This window comes from Bos mutus, chromosome 20 (assembly GCF_027580195.1).
Source record: "Bos mutus isolate GX-2022 chromosome 20, NWIPB_WYAK_1.1, whole genome shotgun sequence".
NCBI lineage: Eukaryota > Metazoa > Chordata > Mammalia > Artiodactyla > Bovidae > Bos > Bos mutus.
The window spans coordinates 23604140-23625264 of record NC_091636.1 but is presented as its reverse complement, the minus strand read 5'-3'; the positions used below and the strand labels follow the sequence as shown (position 1 = coordinate 23625264).

The following is a 21125-nucleotide window of genomic DNA, read 5'->3' as shown; positions in this document are numbered from 1 at the left end:
AATTAACAATTTCAGTAAAACACATTATCTTAGAAGATTTCTTTTACTAGCAAAATTACTCCTACAATCCACTTACTGCAGTTTAGGTTCTGACAATTGGCAATATAAATGGCCTTAAAACACACCTTCAGGAAAACTAATTAACTTCATCTGACTTAACAATTGGAGAAGGCAATGGCACCCCACTCCAGTACTCTTGCCTGGAAAATCCCATGGACGGAGGAGCCTGGTAGGCTGCAGTCCATGGGGTCTCACGGAGTCGGACATGACTGAGCGACCTCACTTTCACTTTTCACTTTCATGCATTGAAGAAGGAAATGGCAACCCACTCCAGTGTTCTTGCCTGGAGAATCCCAGGGACGGGGGAGCCTGCTGGGCTGCCGTCTACGGGGTCTCACAGAGTCGGACACGACTGAAGTGACTTAGCAGCAGCAGACTTAACAATATTTTACTTGGGATTTTCTATGTGTTCAGAGTACTCTGTCTATACCATTTGGAACTTTTCAATGTATTACTTTCTTAAGTAATTTCATGTGCTCGTTGTTTACAGAGCATGAATTAGGCAATAATCGCATCTGATGCAGACAGAGTACATGCTCAGTAGTCAACAGAGGGATGTAGGAGGTTGGACAACCTGGATGTTTATGAAGAACAGCAGTGACTAATTTTCTTTCTAGGCAGTCTTGGCTTGTCTCTCTACCTTGTCCCCATGGATCTCTTCTACCCTGCTGGTGTCATACCCTTTAAACACATACATCCCCTTAAACACTACTCTGGCTGCCATCCATGCTTAATAATTATTGTCGATTACCTGACAAATTAATTTTTCATTTTATTTTAAAATATGCCATGGTTGGAAGGAGTACCAAAAGGTGGGCTGTCCTATGCTCATTAAAGAGAGGGTTGGATTGCAAGGTAGCAAAGGTACTTTAAACTCTATAGTCATGAGCCATCAATAGCATCATGTTTTAAAAGCGGTCTCACATGCAGTATTTCATCTGATCTGACCACAATCCTACTGAGACAGGGAGGGCAGGTACTAATCACATTTTACAGGTAAAGAACAGATTCAGAAAAGTTGACTTGTTCAGATCTCACTTAGAGTAAACAAAGCAATTCAGTATTGTTTAAACTGTCATTAAATTTGAGTAACTTTCAATATGGGTTCTCTGGTGGTGTGGAGTGAAGTGTGAAATGAAAGTCGCTCATCGTATCAGACTCTTTGCAACCCCATGGACTATATGGTCCATGGGATTCTCTAGGCCAGAATACTGGAGTGGGTAGCCTTTCCCTTCTCCAGGGGATCTTCCTGACTCAGAGACTGAACCTTCATCTTCTGAATTGGCAGGCAGATCCTTTACCACTGGCCACCAGGGAATTCCTATCTATATTTGATATCATATTTCAAATGATTCTGAGGACGTTTTGATCATTTGGAATTCTGAGGAAATTAAAGACATTTTCAGTCTAGAATGCTGTTGTTATTCTGCCAAGAAATACACAGAGGGAATACACAGAGGGAAGCCCTCTGCTGGCTTACTGGTAAAGAATATACCAGGAGGAGATGCAGGTTCGATCCCTGGGTTGGGAAGATCCCCTGGAGGAAATGGTAACCTATTCCAGTATTCTTGATTGGGGAATTCCATGGACTGAGGACCTTGGTGGGCTACAGTCATTGGGCTAGCAAAAGAGATGGACATTACTTAGTGACTAAACAACCAGAACTTTCATTATTCAAATAAAATTTTTAGCACGGTGCCAGAAATAAAACTTGTTTTTATCTTGCCATTAGGCAGATTCATATCTCGCCTTAAACTGCTACCTCATTTACTATAGGCACTCATTTTCCAATTATAAAAAGTAAAATAAACATGACTACCAGCTACAGTAGTCTCACCAAACTCTCCTTTCCAAAAATGTATAAATCCAAAATTTACCTAACCTTGAATCTTTCAAACTGATATACTTTGGTTGAAAAAAAAGAAATTGATCTATGCTTATCTGTACATTTGAATTAATACAAAAGTCAAGCAAAAATGAGTTATATTTCCACTTTGCTGTCCTGGAAGGTACCTCATCTATCCCAAACTATCTTTCCAGCTTTATTTCCAACTATATCCTCTCCTCTAGACACAACAGATTGTTCCTCAAATACACTCTGTACTTTTCTCAGTTTCCTCTACTGGAAATGTCCTTTCCCACCCATTTCCTCTTATTCAAACTCTACCCCTTCTTCAAGGACTGGTATTAATGCTATCTACTTTACATACATGCAGACTTCCTGACCCCTAAGTCAGAATTAATCTCTCCCTCCTCCATGAGGCTACTGTACTTTCTCTGGACCTCTGTTTTATACTGAGTTCATTGTGTTTTATAGTTCATGGCTATACATCTGGCTCAGCTCAGAGCTTGTGGCAAGGGAGTATCTTCCTTTAATTTTTACCTACCACACGCATACTGTAGATGTATGAAAAACTGTTTTTACCTAATGCAAATTACTTAGCAAACAGAACATTGTCTTAGATCAGGCTTTCATCTGTCTCACTTGGACTTGGTCTAGTAAAGCAGCCTCCTGGTCAGTTTCCTCAACCTCTAATTCTGGCTTTCTCCACTGTATTTTCCATATTACTACCACAGTGGTCTAAGACAAAAACCTGATTATGTCCCTTTCTAAATTTACACTATTCTCCACTGTCTAAAGGAGATCTTGACATGACCCTAGTCTACTTCTCTTCCATTCTGCACTGTTAATTCATATGCAGATGTGCATCCATGTTTACACACATTTCCATATTCATCAGAACAGCAAATTCTCACCTATACCCTTGTAAGAACATCTACAAGATCCATCATTCTAACAGCTCATTCTTTATGCCTCATCTCAGGGGAGGTATAATATGGCAGTTGAGTTAAACATATCTGTGTTTAAATCTTAGATTGTCCTTACTTGGGAGAGTAATTCTGAGTAAGTTAAACTTTGCAAATACAATTGAGGGAAGACTGGAAAACTCTCTAGCTTCACCATTCTTTTCCTGCTCTCTTTGCAATACAACTCTGCTCTAGTGGTTAGATGGGCAACATCAACATTTACTGTAAAATACAAAAATAAGAGCCAGCATTAAAATCTAAGCTCTAGGTTCCTTGTCAGAAGAAGTATTTGCTTTACTTTAAAACAAAAAAGATTTAAAAACAAATAAGCTGTACTCTTTGTTTTCTTCTAGCTCCTTATTCACTGTATACTAAAATATGAAGTAACAAAACAGAAAATTTCAAATTCTTTTCCAGTTACAATAGCTGTTCATCTCTGCAAGGATATACATACTGTACATTTTCATACATGTTTGCCTCATATACCTTTGGTGAAGTCTGTTCAGATCTTTTGTCCATTTCTTAAATTGCTTTGTTTTCTTATTGTTGAGTTTTAAGAGTTCTTTATATACTCTGGATACACGTTTTTTTATCAGAAATGTAATTTGGAAATATTGCTTCCCAGTCTATGGCTTGTCTTTTTATGACCCTAATAGCATTTTCTGCAGAGCCAAAGTATTTAAATTTATTAGTGTATTTCATGTTTTTTGTATCTTAAAAACTCATTATCAAATCCAAGTTCATATGGGTTTTTCTCCTTTGTTTTCTTTCAGAAGCTTAGAAGTTTTACATTTAGTTTTATGATTTTGAGTTAATTCCTATTTAAATGTGTGTATGTGTCAAGATTCACTTTTGGAGCATATCGAACTCTATTCTATTACCATTTGTTGAAAAGACTACCATTTCTCAATCAAATTGTCTTTGTACTTTTGTCAGAAATCAGAAAACTATATTTGTATGAATCTATTTCTGGGCGCTGTATTCTGTCCCATCAATCTCTCTCTACCCTTTAGCCATCTATTATTTCTTCCTCTTTAAGATTTAATAGGTATGCAATGCTCTAGATTTGGTAAACAGAATATGCTTAATTAAGTATCCCTTCTAGTTCAAGGTTCGTGTCCAATGTATTTTAGTTTGATTTATGAGTTTCTTTCCATCCTAAGAATAAAAAAATGGAAATCTAACAACAATAACAAAAAGTTGACCTAAGCAGAAATTGACTAATGTGTAGCAGAAAAGTAATGTTGTAGCATGCAATAATATACTAAGGCTAGGCAATTGTGCTACCTAGAAACTGGGAGTTTTTCAACATTAAAGGGCCCAGATGAGGTAAACCCCTTTGGCATAATCTCGTTTCATATTAGATTTATAGCTCTATAGTTGTTTTAATTGCTTGCACTTTGTTTTAACCCGGTTTAGATGCCAGATGTTCATCTATATTAAACTTCAACAGTTATAGTGCTATAAATAAAAAAGAGTAACTCAAAAATACATACATTACAAACATTCTTAAAATGTTACTTTAAAAACTTTTAAAAAGAACAAATTAATCTTCTCATACGCAAATATGCCTTATGTGCTTTTTGTGGTGGAACAGTCATTTATCAGTATTTTATGAAAAGTACCTTGAGTTAGTAGGAGCTTTTACACGTGGTAAAAGGCTATTACTTAAACTCCATGAATTAAGATAATTCTAACATTGCTCCATTTTATGGCTCTAGCACCAAAGACCCAAAGCAGTGATGCTGCATTGAACCATCTTTAGACTGCAGCCCCACTCTGGAGGCCAAGGTCCTAGGTGTTTAGTTTTTGTTGAAGGCTGTGTGTAAGTACTATAGCAGGTGTTATGTCTCTTTCTTCCTAGTGCAAACTGTTGCTATTCAGTGGCACAGCTTAGAAACAGGGTTAGCTCGGCTGGGAGAAAGGTTCTTCTCACTTTGTCTCTCTACAGGAACCACTGTCTTCTGCAAACATCTGAGCCTAACATTGAAAAAGACAAATAATCTATATTTAAACCTGTTTTTAATCTTTTTACCTTTATTCATCTATACTTTCAATACATAGGAAAACATTAAGTAACATTTTTATCACTAATTTACTAAAAAACTGTGAGCAAAGACTTAAATATTTACTAAAATGTAAACACATTTTGTTACAAAATTCATTGCATACCAATACAGTATCACTTAAAACAATAAAAAAAAATCCTAATTTTTAAAACTTCACTAGGACACTGATAAATCCTACCTAAGAGTATCATGATGAGCCATAAAGTCAAGTAATTAATACTGGTGATAACTCTGCAATGTTATCCTGGCCTTCAAATTCTGGGCTATTCTCCAGAAGCATCAAGATTAGACATTCTCACCTTCTATCACATGAAATATGCTTTCACAGGTCAGTCATAGATCTTTTTTCCTACATGACTAGGCAAGTACATACAAATTTCATCTAAAATTGAATCTTACCAAAGAGCAGCAAGGATATAAAATAGAGACTATAACACTCAAGTCTTTGTATGAGGCCTTCATGATTATCTTTCTGAACTCTTTGAAGTCCAGCCAAGGGTTTTTCTTTTTAACTCCCTTACATAAAGCCCGACTTTAAGACATTTCAAGTTACTGTCAATACTGCGAACAAATAAGCACATCCAGAAATTTTCTATTAATCTGTAATGATTAATAAAATCATTGATAAAAAGGTAAATGCTTATCTAAAAGGAAAAAGAAATTGGCAGGAAGTCATTATATAACTTTTGAAGTTTAAGAAAACATTTTCTTAGGATCAAGAAAATCAAATATACAGCAAAGAACAAATCTAACTTCCTATCTGTTGAGTACATATATACCTTTGATCTAATGAATTTCTAGAACAAATTGAAAACACAAATTAAAAAGAAAGGATTTAATACTTAAGCTTGCATGCCGATTAATAACTGCCTTTGACCATAAGAAAAGTACTTTTCAGTAGGAACAGAATTCTATCCACTATCATATAATAAACTCGAGACTGTTTAAACACGATAAATCTTTAAAGAAGCAGCTAAATCAACAATATAAATTTTAAAATGGAAAGCAAACTGTGCTGACATTACAAAATTTTCAATTAGTGATACCATAAAAATGTATTAAGAACCTTTAACAAAAAAATGAAGTAGAAGATAGGCTTATATTCACTTCCTTCCTGTCTATATTCCCACCTTAAAGGACCTACCCTGTTAACAGCCCTGGAAGAAACAGGCTTACTCTGTTTATTGACTTACTGAAAAATAAATCAAATAGAAAATTACATTAAAAATCTCACATTAAGCCACTGAAGCTATACTTCAAAGTAATACTGGGAAACCTATTTCAGGTTTAATACTCATATGAAAGTGAAAGTGTTAGTTGCTCAGTCGTGTCCAACTCTTTGCAATCCCATGGACTATAAGCCTGCTGGGCTCCTCTGTCCAGGGAATTCTCCAGTTAAGAATACTGGAGGGGGTTGCCATTCCCTTCTCCAGGAGATCTTTCCAAACCAAAGATCAAACCCGGGTCTCCTGCATTGTAGGCAGATTCTTTACTATCTGAGCTACCAAGAAAGCCCTTAACACTCACATAGGTGCATTTGTATAGTACACACATTGAAATCAATATAAATGCACACTTACATTGAACAAACTGATACACATGGTATTGCAATATCTAAATAACAAAAACTAAGGAAGGAGAAGAGATCAAATTTTTCTAACATATCAAAATTGGCAAAAAGGAAAGAACTGTAGTGAATTCTGTGAGATTCTTCTTCAAAGTAAATCTTTACTGAAGACTTTTATACCATGTCTACTCTTAAAAAGACAAGCTTAAATAAAGGCTAAGATTCAATAAGGCTAACAAAATAGAACAAAATCCACTTGCTTAGAAGATTAATGCTGATGAAACACTAAAGTAATCATTCTTAAAATTGTAGAACGTGTAGAAAAAGTGACTTTGGTGGGGAGAAGAAACCCTCTAACTCCCTAGAATGCCCACTGTCTTCTACAAAATCTGAGCCTGAAAAGGACAGATAAGTTAGTTCCAAACTTGCTTTTTAAACTTGTTTAGTTTTATTCTCTGATGCTCCCAACACTGCAAAAACATTGAGTAATGTGTATTTTCATCACTAATTAACTAGCTTCAAAAACTGTGAGCAAATCATATTAGACCTACTGCACGAGTTTTGTTTTTTTGTTTGCTTTTTTGAGGGGAGCAGGTCCTAGCATTTGTTGTTGTTTAGTTGCTAAGTTGTGTCCGACTCTTTTGTGACTTCGTGGACTATACTCAGGAAGAGGACCATAGCTCTTCTGTCCATGGGACTTCCCAGGCAAGAATACTCTAGTGGGTTGCTATTTCCTTCTCCAAGGTCCTAGCATATGCATTTTGTAAAAACCAACCAAAGTTTAAAAATCTGTCCCCAGGTCTGTGCCATCAGTAGGGTATGTGCCATCAGTAGGGACGGAGGCAATTATTTAAGCAGTGTGGTAGCCTCTCTGACAAGATGACACTTGAATAAGGAGCTGAATAACTACTAAGAGGAGGAACGGTTACTAAGAATATCTCAGAGAAGAAAGTTTCAAGCTGAGGCAACCCCAAGTGCAGAGGCTTGAAAGACGAATGAGCTTTACATGTCTGGAACAGCAAGAAGGATAATATGCCAGGTGTGAAGTGAGCAACAAGAGTAAGGTGGCTAACAGCTTGGTAATAAGCGTAAGAAAGTGAGGACCAGAGAAGAGAGTGGGGGGGTTGCCTTCGCTAGAAGATGAATTCAGATGTAGATAAGCAGATTTCGTGGTGGGAAAATGAGAAAGTTCTCCCATTACTTCCGTTTCTGTAATGAAATAAGGAGCAAGATGATTCGCCAAAAAGTAAGAGGAGGGATGAACACGTTGAGTGTTATTGATTGAGATGATTCTCTTCCAGAAACAACAAGAAAACCAACTAAGAAAATTATCTGAAATAATAAAGCAGCTATTCATTTCCTCCCTTCCCACATTCCCACCTTAGAGAATCTGGCCTACTCACAGCCCTGGAAGAAACAGTCTTACACTATCAGCTAGACTTAGGATCTGCCACACTTAATTGAAAGCTATAACACACCTAGACACCCTACTAAAAAGCAAAAACATCACTTTGCCAACAAAGGTCCATATAGTCAAAGCTATGGTTTTACCAGTGGTCATGTACGGATGTGAGAGTTGGACTATAAAGAAGGCGGAGTACTGAAGAATTAACGCTTTCATATTGTGGTGAGGGAGAAAACTCTTGAGAGTCCCTTGGACAGCAAGAAGATCAAACCAGTCAATCCTATGGGAAATCAACCCTGAGTACTCATTGGAAGGACTGATACTGAAGCTCCAATACTTCAGCCACCTGATGCAAAGAGCCAACTCATTGGAAAAGACCGTGATACTGGGAAAGATTGAAGGCAAGAAGGGGACGACAGAGGATGAGATGGTTGCATGGCATCGCCAAGACTCGATGGACGTAGGTTTCAGCAAGCTCAGGGAGTTGGTGATGGACATGGAAGCCTGGCATGCTGCAGTCCATGGGGTTGCAAAGAGTTGGATACAACTGAGCAACTGAACTGATGTCTATTTTTGTGTTTTCTGCCAGGAGGAGGATGGATAAATTTATTACACAGGCACAGGTGTTTATAGCAATTCCTGGATAAAGCACAGAGGCTGTAGTAGATTGTGTTACTGTTTCTAAGCACTCGGTGAAAGGTTGCTACTTTACCATGTGGACATCAGGCTTGGCTACATCACTTGCTCTGGCTAATAAAATGGTGAAGTGATATATGCCACTTCTGGGTAGAAGCTTTAAGAATATGATTCCTCGTCACTCTTTTCCCTCTACCATGCTTCTCAGAAAGAAACTGTTCCTTCATCCTCTATCCCTGAATGAAAATGATAATGGAACAGATGTACAGATCTCACCAAGATGTAGCTAGAGCAAGAAATAAACATTAATTTTAAACCAGTGAGATTTGGGAATTGTTTGTTACTACAGCATAACCTAACCTAAACTGACTTATTTTTGTTCGGTTGCTCAGTCATCTCTGGCTCTGCAACTGACTTAAAAGGGGAAAGTGAAAGTTGCTTCATTCATGTCCAATTCTTTGCAACCCTATGGACTGTAGCCCACAAGGCTCCCCTGTCCATGGAATTCTCCAGGCAAGAATACTGGAGTGGGTTGCTGTGCCCTTCTCCAGGGGATCTTCTAGACCCAGAGATCTAATCCACGTCTCCTGAATGCAGGCCGATTCTTTACCGTCTGAGCCACCAGGGGGAGCAATTAAATAAGAAACAATTCAGTATATATGTTTATGTGTTGAGACATCAATGTATAACAGAAAGAACAGGAGAGAAACAATAGGAATATCCAGGGTTCCTGTCTCAATTCTTATCACACTACTTAGCCAATTATCCAAGCCAGAAAACAATCATCTGAAATATATCTTTTTCCTCCAAGTCTCCTACATCCAATCTATTACCTCCTTAATGTCTCTTGTATCTATCCTCACAGATACTATCTTAATTAGCCTCTTACTACCTTTCCCTTGCACTAATGTAATAATCCACTAATTTGCCTTTCTGCTTCAGTCTCCTTCCTCTAATCCACTCCCTACATTTATACAGAGTAATACATATTCCTAAAACGATATTGCCACTTTGCCAGAAACATACCACATGAGGCACACTTCAGCTGGACACACATGAGTCAACCCTAGCCAACCCCTCTCCAGGCTCCATAAAGGTATCAAACCACTGCAGGCTCAGGTACAGGTTTTGCCACTTTTTGGCCACAAGTCACTTAACCTCTTCAAGTACAATTTTTTTTTTCCTTTGTAAAATAAGAATCATAATGTTACTCACAGCTTTGTTCTCAGGATTAAATTAGAGAAATAAACTGAGCTGGCAAAATTTATTGCCTGGCCACACCGTAGAACAATAAATACATGTGGAATAAGAGAAAAAATCTCTGGCTGTGAAAACTTCACAGCTCTTATTGGCTTATCTAATTGTCTCCCTTTTCTAGAAACTAAGCAGCTTGAGAAGGGGCTGAGCCTTTCTCATCTGAGCATCCTGGGACCAAGCACAGTGCCTGGACTAAAGAGGAACTCAAAGTATTAAAGCTAAGTGATATCTGAAAGTGGAAAACACACCCTGAATGGTTAGAGAAGGGAACAGAGAGAATGGCTGAAGTCAGAGTGAATAAAATCATTAATAATCGTATATCTTCCTCAAGTCCTTGTGTAACTGCATGTGCTTTTAACTTTGTGCTAAACAAGAACTTGGCATCTTGGGTGGCTATTCTCTTCTGTATTTAACCAAACTACTCTTGCCAACTTCATTTACAGGTGAATTCACAAAGTCCTGATAAGGAAGATAGGAAAGCAATGAATGTTTAAAAATTCTTCAGTGTGACTATACTGAACATTTCCTCAAATGCTGGATAACTTAAAAGAATGTTTTCCCGCACATAATCTCAATGCTACATTTCAAATGTATAATTCCACTGCCTATACACAATTGATACCACAAGATCAATAGAATGTAACTCTCAAGGGTAATACAAATCAATACATTCTAAAGAGATGCAACTACTTCTTCTCTATTTTGACAGGAGAATCTCCCCCCATATGTACATTTCCCTGTTTTCTTTCTGTCATACAAAACCTAACTGTAAAAATGGTAGGGTGGTTGTATTTCTGAAGTGTATAACTGAAGTTCAAGGACTTTTTTGGTTTTATTTTGAAAGTGACTCCTTGGATATGGATTAAGGTTATCAATAAACTATCTGGGCATTTTTAAAGTGGTATTTTATTTCAAACTGCCCAAGAAACAGTTTTATCCAAATTCTTGCTATAAATACCCAAAAAGAAGAAAACTGGAAGCTCACCAGAAAAGTCAAATGATGGTATAGTTTATAAATATTTCATAATTTAAAAAATAACAGGTAAAGACAATATGATAAACCATCTAGTCCACATAAGGAGATTATACAACACTAATTTAGATGATTTGACAATGCTAAAATGCTATTTCTTTTAGACAGTGGTTCCAAAAAATGGCCTATCTTACTAGCATTTGGGTGGAACTTATGAGATTGCTGTATTTGACCATTCTTGATCTACAAAAAAGGCAATTATACATTCAATCCTTTTTAATCCTGGTATTTTAAACTTTTCCTGAAATATACATTGCCTACTTAACATCTATAATATTTCACATGCACTTCCATTAGAGCACATGCCATACTGAATTGTAATTAACTGTTTCTAATTCTCACTCTTATGCTACAGTTGTGAACATTGGTGGGCAGAAACCATTTCTCCTTTGTTTTCATGTTCCTGGGGCCTGGCACTGTCTGGCATATAGCAGTTCTTGCACAGTAACTGACAATAAGAGAATAGAAGGATAGATTAAGAAAGAACATGTAAAAAAGAAAAGTCAAGTTCTAGTAAAAGTTAGTATGCAAACTAGCTGCTACCAGAGTGCTCCAAAACTTAACATCTGATGTTAAACCCAAATATTTTCTGAAAATACAGTATTTAAACCACTACTACTCCATACCAAAGAAATAACACTTGCAAATTTTCAGAGACCACTTATCCAGTATATCTTACATTTCTTTCTTTTCTTTTTTTACTCTCTTCTTCAGTACAATATCTTGGGGCAACAGAAGGTGAAAAGGAGAAGAAATGCTCTAACTGGTTAATTTCATTCCTTGCTTGTAAAAGTTCTGAGATCAGCAGGGGGACTTCTTAGAGATCATGGTTTTAATGATTTACATAGGATGGTTAGAATGTCTCTGGATTTCAATCTTTGTTACTGTATTATCTTTTAAATTTTGTACTATCATTTTTAAATGTGCATTATCTTTTAAATTTTTGAAACTTAAATATGACACTATCTTTTTGAATCCACTAAAGTAAACTAAACTTATGTACTGAAGACAGCTATGTACTTCCTCAAGTTTGATCATAAAGTAAGAGAAAACAGAATACAAAGTATATTAAGACTCAAAAAATTCCCTAAGGCTCAGGGAAAATGTATTAATATTTTTCAGAAGGCCAGAAATATTGAGGAAATAAAAGTATTCAAAGTACCATAAGAAAATGTGGTCACATATTTCAAATTCAACAAAAGGAGACTTACTGTGTAAAGCTAAAATTAGCAACAGCTCATTTGGGTGTTCACCCAGGCCAAAGGAGGTATTTCTGACTGTATTATCCCTTGTTTCATAATTTAAAGTTCAACTCATTAGGTTTCAAACTCAATTTCGATATTTATATCTAAATTTTTGATACTATCAGATAAGATAGTTTATATTCAGTCAACCTAACACAGCTTATGAATAGAACACAAATTAACTTGACTTTACCAAATAAGAGAACTGTTTTTATACAAAAGGAATAGGGCCACAGTTGACTTAATGTGACATAACACAGCTGACCAAACGAGAACCTCTGCAAACACCAAAACTAACATTACTCCAGTTAACCTTGAACAACTACTACAGAAACTAATGATGGCGATTTCAGGGTATGTGTCAAGATTTCTTTCATTTATATTTTAATTTGATGAAAATAATATAGAAGTAAGAGTAATCACAATAAAATTAGAGATGATAGAAATTACACAATAAAAGAAAGGATTTCCATGATGACTGTAATCAGCACAACAAACCACTGATTTCTGACTATCCAGTCTGCTTGTTACATCTGATTTTACTGTTTAGCCATTTATTATAAATCTATACACAAATGCGAAAAAAGAAGTAGAGCAGACAACTCAGCTTGGTTTATATGATTAACTTGCAGCAGCTGAGCTCCACCTACAGGCAACAAAAGGATACTTTAGAAAAAATTTTAAAACAGGACTTTGCAAAAGACATGCTGCAATGCCTTTCAGTTAATCTTGAGTGCACATTAGAATAACCTGTGCTTTCTAAAACTTCTCATGGTCCAAACATTTTGATGTCTTGATCGCGGTGGGGTAGGGGGTAGGGGGTGGGGGGGCGGGGTGGGCGGTTGTCCTCAGGTGATTCAAATATATGGAAAAGATTGAGATACTGATTTGGGTTTTTAACAGCACACATCTTAAAAAACATTAGGAAAATTCAGTATCATTCTGTTTCTTCTAAAATGACTTCCCACTATACTGACCCTTTTACTTTTTCAGAGATTAAATTGAGTTCCATTGATATTAATATTTTGTCTCTGTCAGACTGCAAAGAAGACTTGGAGGTGATGCAATTTTTTTTTTTTTTTAAAGTCTAGTGCTTGGTGGGGATTACAGTTCTTAACCCTAACTGCACACTAGAATATATGGACAGATTTTACAAAGTATTACTGCCCTAAATTAATGTTATGTTCTCAGAAGTTAGAAAAGTAGTTACTGTTAGGGAATAAAGGAAGAAATAACCAGAAAAGGGCAAGAGGGAGAACTGTGGGTAATGGCAATTTTGTTTCTTGAACTGGGTGATGGGTATAGGGGTGTATTTGGTTTGTAAACATTCTGCAATATGTGCACTATGAAATATAGTTCATACAGATAAATTCTGTATGTATATTATATTTAAATTGAAAGTTAAAATGTTAAAAAAGGATATGCTTAGACTTCACTTCAGACTAAATCATTCAGAATCGTTTGGAGTGGGATCTGGGTATCAATAGTTTTTCTTTTTAACATTTTTCCAGTGAATCTAATGTGGAGTCAGGAGGTGAAAACCACTCCCCTAATGAATCACAAATGCATTCATTCATTTATTCACCCACTCATTACACAAACTTTAATGACTAATTACCATACACTCATTACATAAGACTCAGAGGACCTAAAGATAAAGAAGATGATCTCTGAAGGAATTCACTCTAGGCAATGGATAGAAGGCAAACCAATAAATCTCATGTGATAAATCTCATGTGATAAATCTCTTGTGATAAATACAAGTCACTTACAAGATCTACAGAAATGATTTGTCAATGAAGGATTCATTCCTTTTTGTTGTTCATTCATTTACATAAATATTTGTGTCCTCATGCTATTTGACCACAGATAAATGGACATAATCTCTGCCTTCAAGAAAATTACAGTATAAGGCCACACAAAGAAGAAATAGATGCTATAGGAATACCCTGGGAAACACCCTGGGGAGTTGGGAATTGCTGACCTTGGAGCTAAGATGATACAAACTTGAACTAGTCCAGTGGCACTGGTGGTAAAAATTCCTCTTCCAGAGGAGTGCTTCTCAAACTTGAATATACAAATCACTCTACTAAAATGCAGATTCTGATTTAAAAAGTGTGAGGTGGGGCTTGAAACTTGGCATTTCTATAAAGATCCCAAGTGAAACACAATTTAAGTGGCAAGTTCATGAGGAGGATGGTTTTTAAGAGGGAAAAAGCAAAAAAAAAAGCCAAATTCCACAACAGAGACACTAGGAAAAACAAAAACTGGAAAGCAGTCACTAGATGTATCAAATACATGGCCTTAGGGAGAGCAGTTTCAGGAGAGTGACGAAGGAAAAGCTGAATGATGTGTATTTAGAAATAAATGGGAACTAAGGTAATGGGGACAGGGAATGAAATTAAGTGGTTTTCTTTTTTTCACTCCTTAAGTCTATCCACAAGTTGAAGGAAAGGCAAGAGTGAGAGCGAAAACTACAAACAAAGGAAAGAGGATGGAATCATTTTCAATGGGTAGAGGGATTCCTACCTTAACAGTAGAAGAGGAGGAGATAAGAACTGATATGAATAAACAGGGAAAAGAATATGAGTTGCAGAAGGTACTCCTGTTTCATAGAGCAGAAAGCCAGGTGATCTGATGAGGGAGAGTGAACCTGAGGTTGAAGGGCAGCGCAAGCGGCTGGGTAATGAAGACGCACCGGAGGCACAGCTGAGGCCGGACTTGCCCCTGGCCGCGTGGTTCTGCTCAGCAGCATTCAGTAGTCAAGGCGGAGGCTTAGAGGAAGTGGACTGGTTAAGAAAGAGACTATACACCGAGAAAAGGAAGGAAGCAAGAGACAGAGATCCTCAAGTCAGAATGAGTACATGAAAGAAAAGAAAGGAGAGAAGGTAATAAGAGCTTTGGATTGTTTTCCCCTCTTGAACCCCTAAGTATTTTTCAACAGAACAATTAGGAAAATATTCCACTCTGTAAGTCTGCTAAAAATTATATTGTGAAATATTATTCCTCAACTTAAATATTAAGTACTCAAGAAATCTGCTTGTAGGTTTACCATCCAAAGTGATAAACAGCTTTAACAGATTCCAGATGTTTCTTTACCACAAATTTTCAGTAAAATCACATTTTGAATGGCTCTAGCATAAAAAGTTGATCAAGGCTAGTTTAGTCCTTGATCATACTGCTCAAATCAGAAAACGACTGAAGGATAATCGAGTACTTCAAACACATCCAGGTGAAAAGTTTGTATATACTAAAAGAATTGCTTTTTGAATAGATAATGATTTCACATTGACATCCTACAGGGCTGGCAACTATCTTATACCCATTATAATTTAACTTAGGCTGAGCAGGGATTTTCTTTTATTAATAAATATAATTACCCTTTTTTTTAACCACATTACAATTTTTAAAGACTCTTAGAAGTTTCTTTTTCTTTTAACATAAAATTAACTTGAGACAAACTATAGTGAAGCTGGTTTAGCTGACCAAAACCGCTAATGATTTTGAAATTTTCTTCCCCTCAAAATAAGTGGTCATGAGACAATCATGGACGTTTCTAGACAAGAGAGAAAAACTGTATTTTCTCTCTGAAATTCTGTACTTTGTCCTGACCTCCTTATTTTTCTTTCATTTCTCTTTGTAGGGTAGGAGACACAGGATAAAGGAGGGACAAAGGAGGATGTGAATACTGAAAACTTGGGGGAAGAGAAGAATAGTTATAAATAGATGTTTTGTACTTACTATGGCAAGTTTTACCAAGTAAACTTTATTTATTCTTACAGAAAATTCAACTTAGTTAAACTTTAAGTTATATTAATTATAGGGTATATAAGTATTTAAAGTTGTATTAAGGCCAACAAAACAGAGTTGAGGACTTAAAAAGCACTTAAACATGACAAATGTTTGGTTCACCTATTAAAAACTCAATGTATTTTTTGTCACATTAGAAAGCTAATCTTTTAGAAATCAGACTTAAACTGCAAAATTCAAACTTAAATTGAAGAAAGTAGGGAAAACCACTAGACCATTCAAGTATGACAGTAATCAAATCCCTTATGATTATACAGTGAAAGTAAGAAATAGATTCAAGGGATTAGATCTGATCAACAGAGTGCCTGAAGAACTATGGATGGAGGTTCATAACACTGTATAGAAGGCTGTGATCAAAGCCTCCTTAAGAAAAAGAAATGCAAAAAGGCAAAGTTGTCTGAGAAGGCCTTACAAATAGCTGAGAAGAGAAGCGAAAGGCAAAAGAGAAAAAGAAAGATACACCCATGTGAATGCAGAGTTCTAATGAACAGCAAGGAGAGATAAGACAGCCTTCCTAAGTGATCAATGCAAAGAAATAAAGAAAAACAATAGAATGGGAAAGACTAGAGATCTCTTCAAGAAAATTAGAGATACCAAGGGAACATTTCATGCAAAGATGGGTGCAATAAAGGACAGAAATGGGATGGACCTAACAGAAGCAGAAGATATTAAGAAGAGGTGACAAGAATACACAGATGAACTATACAAAAAAGATCTCCATGACCCAGATAATCATAATGGTGTGATCACTCACCTAGAGTCAGACATCCTGGAGTGCGAAGTCAAGAGAGCCTTAGGAAGCATCATTATGAACAAAGCTAGTGGAGGTGATGGAATTCCAGTTGATCTATTTCAAATCCTAAAAGATGATGCTATGAGAGTGCTGTTCTAAATATGCCAGCAAATTTGGAAAACTCAATAGTGGCCACAAGACTGGAAAAGGTCAGTTTTCATTCCAATCCCAAAGAAAGGCAATGCAAATAATGTTCAAACTTTTGCACAATTGCACTCATCTCACACACTAGCAAAGTAATGCTCCAAGTTCTCCAAGCTAGGATTCAATAGTATGTGAACTGAGAACTTCCAGATGTTCAAGCTGGATTTAGAAAAGGCAGAGGAACCAGAGATCAAATTGCCAACATCTGCTGGATCACAGAAAAAGCAAGAGAGTTCCAGAAAAAACATCTACTTTTGCATCATTAGCTATGCTAAAGACTTTGACTGTGGATCAAAATAAACTGTGGAAAATTCTTAAACAGATATGAGTACCAGAGCACCTTACCTGCCTCCTGAGAAATCTGTATGCAGATCAAGAAGCAACAGTTAGAACCAGACATGGAAGAAAGGACTGGTTCCAAATTGGGAAACAAGTACCTCAAGGCTGTATGTTGTCACCCTGCTTATTTAACTTATATACAGAGTACATCATGAGAAATGCTGGGCTGGATGAAGCACAAGCTGGAATCAAGACTGTTGGGAGAAATATCAATAACCTCAGATATGGAGATGACACCAACCTTATGGTAGAAAGCAAAGAGGAACTAAAGAATCTCTTGATGAAAGTGAAAGAGGAGAGTGAAAAAGCTGGCTTAAATCTCAACATTCAAAAAACAAAGATCATGGCATCCAGTCCCATCACTTCAAGGCAAATAGATGGGGAAAGAATGGAAACAGTGACAGACTTTCTTTTCTTGGGCTCCAAAATCACTGCAGATGGTGACTGCAGCCATGAAATTAAAAGACGCTTACTCCTTGGAAGAAAAGCTATGACCAATCTAGACAGCATATTAAAAAGCAGAGACAAAAAAAAAAAAAAAAAAGCAGAGACATTACTTTGCCAACAAAGGTCCGTATAGTCAAAGGTATGGTTTTTCCAGTAGTCATGCTGGATATGAGAGTTGGATCATAAAGAAAGCTGAGCATCAAAGAACTGATGGTTTTGAACTGTGGTGTTGCAAAAGACTCTTGAGAGTCTCTTGGACTTCAAGGAGATCAAACCAGTCAGTCCTAAAGGAAATAGGTCCTGGATATTCATTGGAAGGACTGATACTGAAGTTGAAGCTCCAGTACTTAGGCTACCTGATGCGAAGAACTGACTCACTGGAAAAGACCCTGCTGCTAGGAAAAGACTGAAGGCAAGAGGAGAAGGGGATGACAGAGGATGAGATAATTGGATGGCATCACTGACTCAATGGACATGAATTTGAGCAAGCTCCAGGAGTTGGTGATGGACAGGGAAGTCTATTGTGCTGCAGGCTATGGGGTTGCAAAGAGTTGGACATGACTGAGTGACTGGACTGAAAGGAATTGAAAAATCAGGAAATGCATCTTCTGAGTAAGAGAGAGAAATAAAGTATTCTTGATTATATTCATGATCCAACTAAACGTTTGAGCTGATAAGAGGCCCGTCAACTCCATGGGCCTTATATAAGCATATATATGATCACTAAAATCTTCATCCAATAGTGGCCCAAAGTTAATCAACTATATTAAATTATTCAACAATGATCACTTGAGCATCAGGTGAATTTTGCCAAAAAAAGATATTTAAAGACTTCTAAGTACCATTTCTGAATGCAAAAGGTTATACTATCAGTGGAAATTTCTGGGGAAGTACTTTTCTGGTTACATAAAGAAAAAATTTAGAGATCTAAGTGATGATAATATGAAAATGTTTTTTATTTGTAGTTTTTCTGTGTGACATTGAGAAACATAATAGAATAAAACAATGCTGTTTATAGGGAGTTACACCTATCTTACCCCCAACTGTAGGTCATTCAAAGAAAACAAACACTACCATTTTTTAAAGCTATATTATTTTATATGTGTAACAAAGTTGTAATAACAGAATTATAAAGGAGAGCTTTTCAATTAAGCTGAATTTCAGGAGAATAAAATGTTGAGTCACAAAATTTAACAAGTCTTTAAAATGAGACATGTGCTGAGATTTATTTTATGATACCACCAAGGTTAGGAGGGGTAGACAGTATAAATCAGACTTGAAAAAATATTAAGAGTATTTTCAGGGCCACATCCTTCTTAGTCATTTTTGACAAATTTCACTCCCCTAAATCTGAGGACATTTTTTTGTTTTGTATAATGACTTAACTTATCTTGTTTGTTTTAAACAAATGCAGTCTTTCACATATAGCTAATATTTTGCTTACCTCAAATATAAAAAGAAAAAACTTAGAGGCTTTTAAAGAAGAAATCAAAGAGAAATAAAGCAGAATTTGACTCAAGACCATTGATGTAAATAAAATTGGTCTATTTTCTTTTCGGCCTGAGTGGGATAATTTAGGACAACTGGTATATATATCAAACACTATGAAAACAACATTTTAGAAAGTAAGTTGAATAGAGGACTCAATCTTAATTTTAAATGAAGTATAAAAGACAGAAACTCTGATATTTCAACTGCTTGACTCACCTGCGGCTAACTGGTTTCTTCTCCACTTCACCCTCTCCAGCTCTCTTAACAATCTCACTTGTGTCCTTTTTTAACTTTTTTGCAATTCTTTCTCTCATCTGGTTCTTCTCATCACCATCAACATATTCATCATGCTCTGCACCTTCATATTCTCCATCCTGTAAAAAGTGAAATGTAGTATTTACTGGGCATTCCAGTTTCTCCTTTCGCTTCCAGAGGTCTGTCTCAGACTCTCCTCACTGCATTTTAGGCCAGTTTTTTTTGTTTGTTTGTTTCATTTTGAACTAGTAAGGGCTCGAAGAATCTGCTCTTCGTGAGAATACCCGCTGGGGTCTGCTCTAAGTATACCATAGCCCAGCAAGGGTTGCTGCTCAATCCACAACCAGTCCATCTGTGCAGCAGACTGTGCTCCTGCTGGATTACCCAGACTTTTGTGTTGATCTGTTGTACATTCTTGTTCTTCCCCAGGAGGCAAGGTGGCTTCTGGAGGCAGTTGGCTAGCATACTGACCTCAACCACGTATTAATGCAAGTAAAAGAGGTGGAGGTAAAGAAGCTGATATTTCCTCCTACAAATTAAGACATAGCAATCACTCCTCTCTCAAAACCCTGCAATGAGTCCCCAACTCTACCAAGACACTATACAATCTGTAGCTCCTTGACATAATCTCCTACAATTCTAGGCCAGCAACACAGCCAACTCTGGAGTTGCTCCTCCTTCCAACCTGAAACTCTTATTTTATGAATCTGCATTGCTCACTCTTTCATCTTCTTCAGGTCTCTGGTCAAATTTACCCTCTCAGTGCTCCTTCTCTTGATCACCCTAATAAAATGGCAGAAACATACGCTCACCCACTGTGGTCTCTATTCCCCTTCCCTGTTTTTCCTCAAAACATTTATAACTCATTTGACATACTATATATTTTAATTATTTATATGATTATTGTCTCCAATGATCAAAGGAAAGACTCCATAAGAGCTAAAATTCTGGACTGTTGTGCTTATTGCTAAATTGACAACTTCCAGAATAGCTCCCTGGATTAACAGACAGAGAAGTAGAGAGAAAAAGGAAGAGAGAAGGAGGGAAGAGGGTAGAGAAGAAGGAAGAAACTACCCAAGTTGATCTTTTTCTCTTGTGATTCTCTGACCAGGAGAGTCTTGGTGAGGCAGGATTCTTAACTTGAAGCCTGTGGACCCTAGGGCAGTGGTTCTCAGGCTATAAAATGTGGATTATTTCTAATCTCTGTAGATAGAAATTGTGAGTGTTTTCAGTGAGATGTTTAAGACTTTCTTTAGCTTTAAAATTTCATAACCATTGACCCAGGTCTTCCATACATGGTCCTCAGGAGACAGAAAAAAATGCCATGCAAATTAGTAAAATTTTGTTTGTGGATGCAGTGTTTCCTGGGTCAGAGGTCCACCATTTTAGTGACTGCAAAGGATCTTGGGACACTAAACAGGTTAAAGATCACACACTATCCTTAGGTGACCTTACCCCTGCCAAGACCATAAGAATGTATGGATAATTTTACATCAGGCCTTGGTCCTACCTTCCAGATCCATATTAATGTTACACAGATGTCTCCAAGTTATCTGAATCACAAATGTACATTATTAAGCACATTATTTTTCATCATTCTCCCCATTTGTCTTTTGTACCCATCTAACAAGCTGACCAAATCAGAAAGCTTATGGTTGTCTCCCTGAGAAGAAGTCACCTCTTAGACCTCTTTCAAGTCTGTCTGTCTCCCATCTCACAGCTGTGATTTTCTATCAGCTCTCCTCTCAACAGGACTTCTCTGGTGGT

At 36.8% G+C, this 21125-nt stretch overlaps 1 protein-coding gene across 3 annotated transcripts in view; it reads right to left on the bottom strand.

Annotated features, from left to right (window-relative positions):
* The window catches only part of CWC27 (CWC27 spliceosome associated cyclophilin), a 268469-nt gene that overhangs the window by 193785 nt on the left and 53559 nt on the right, over positions 1-21125 (bottom strand). For all 3 annotated transcript variants that reach the window (XM_070357521.1, XM_070357523.1, XM_005892771.3), the window contains exon 10: positions 19320-19477. In XM_070357521.1, coding sequence (XP_070213622.1) covers positions 19320-19477 — 158 coding nt within the window. The remainder of the gene's footprint in view (positions 1-19319; positions 19478-21125) is intronic.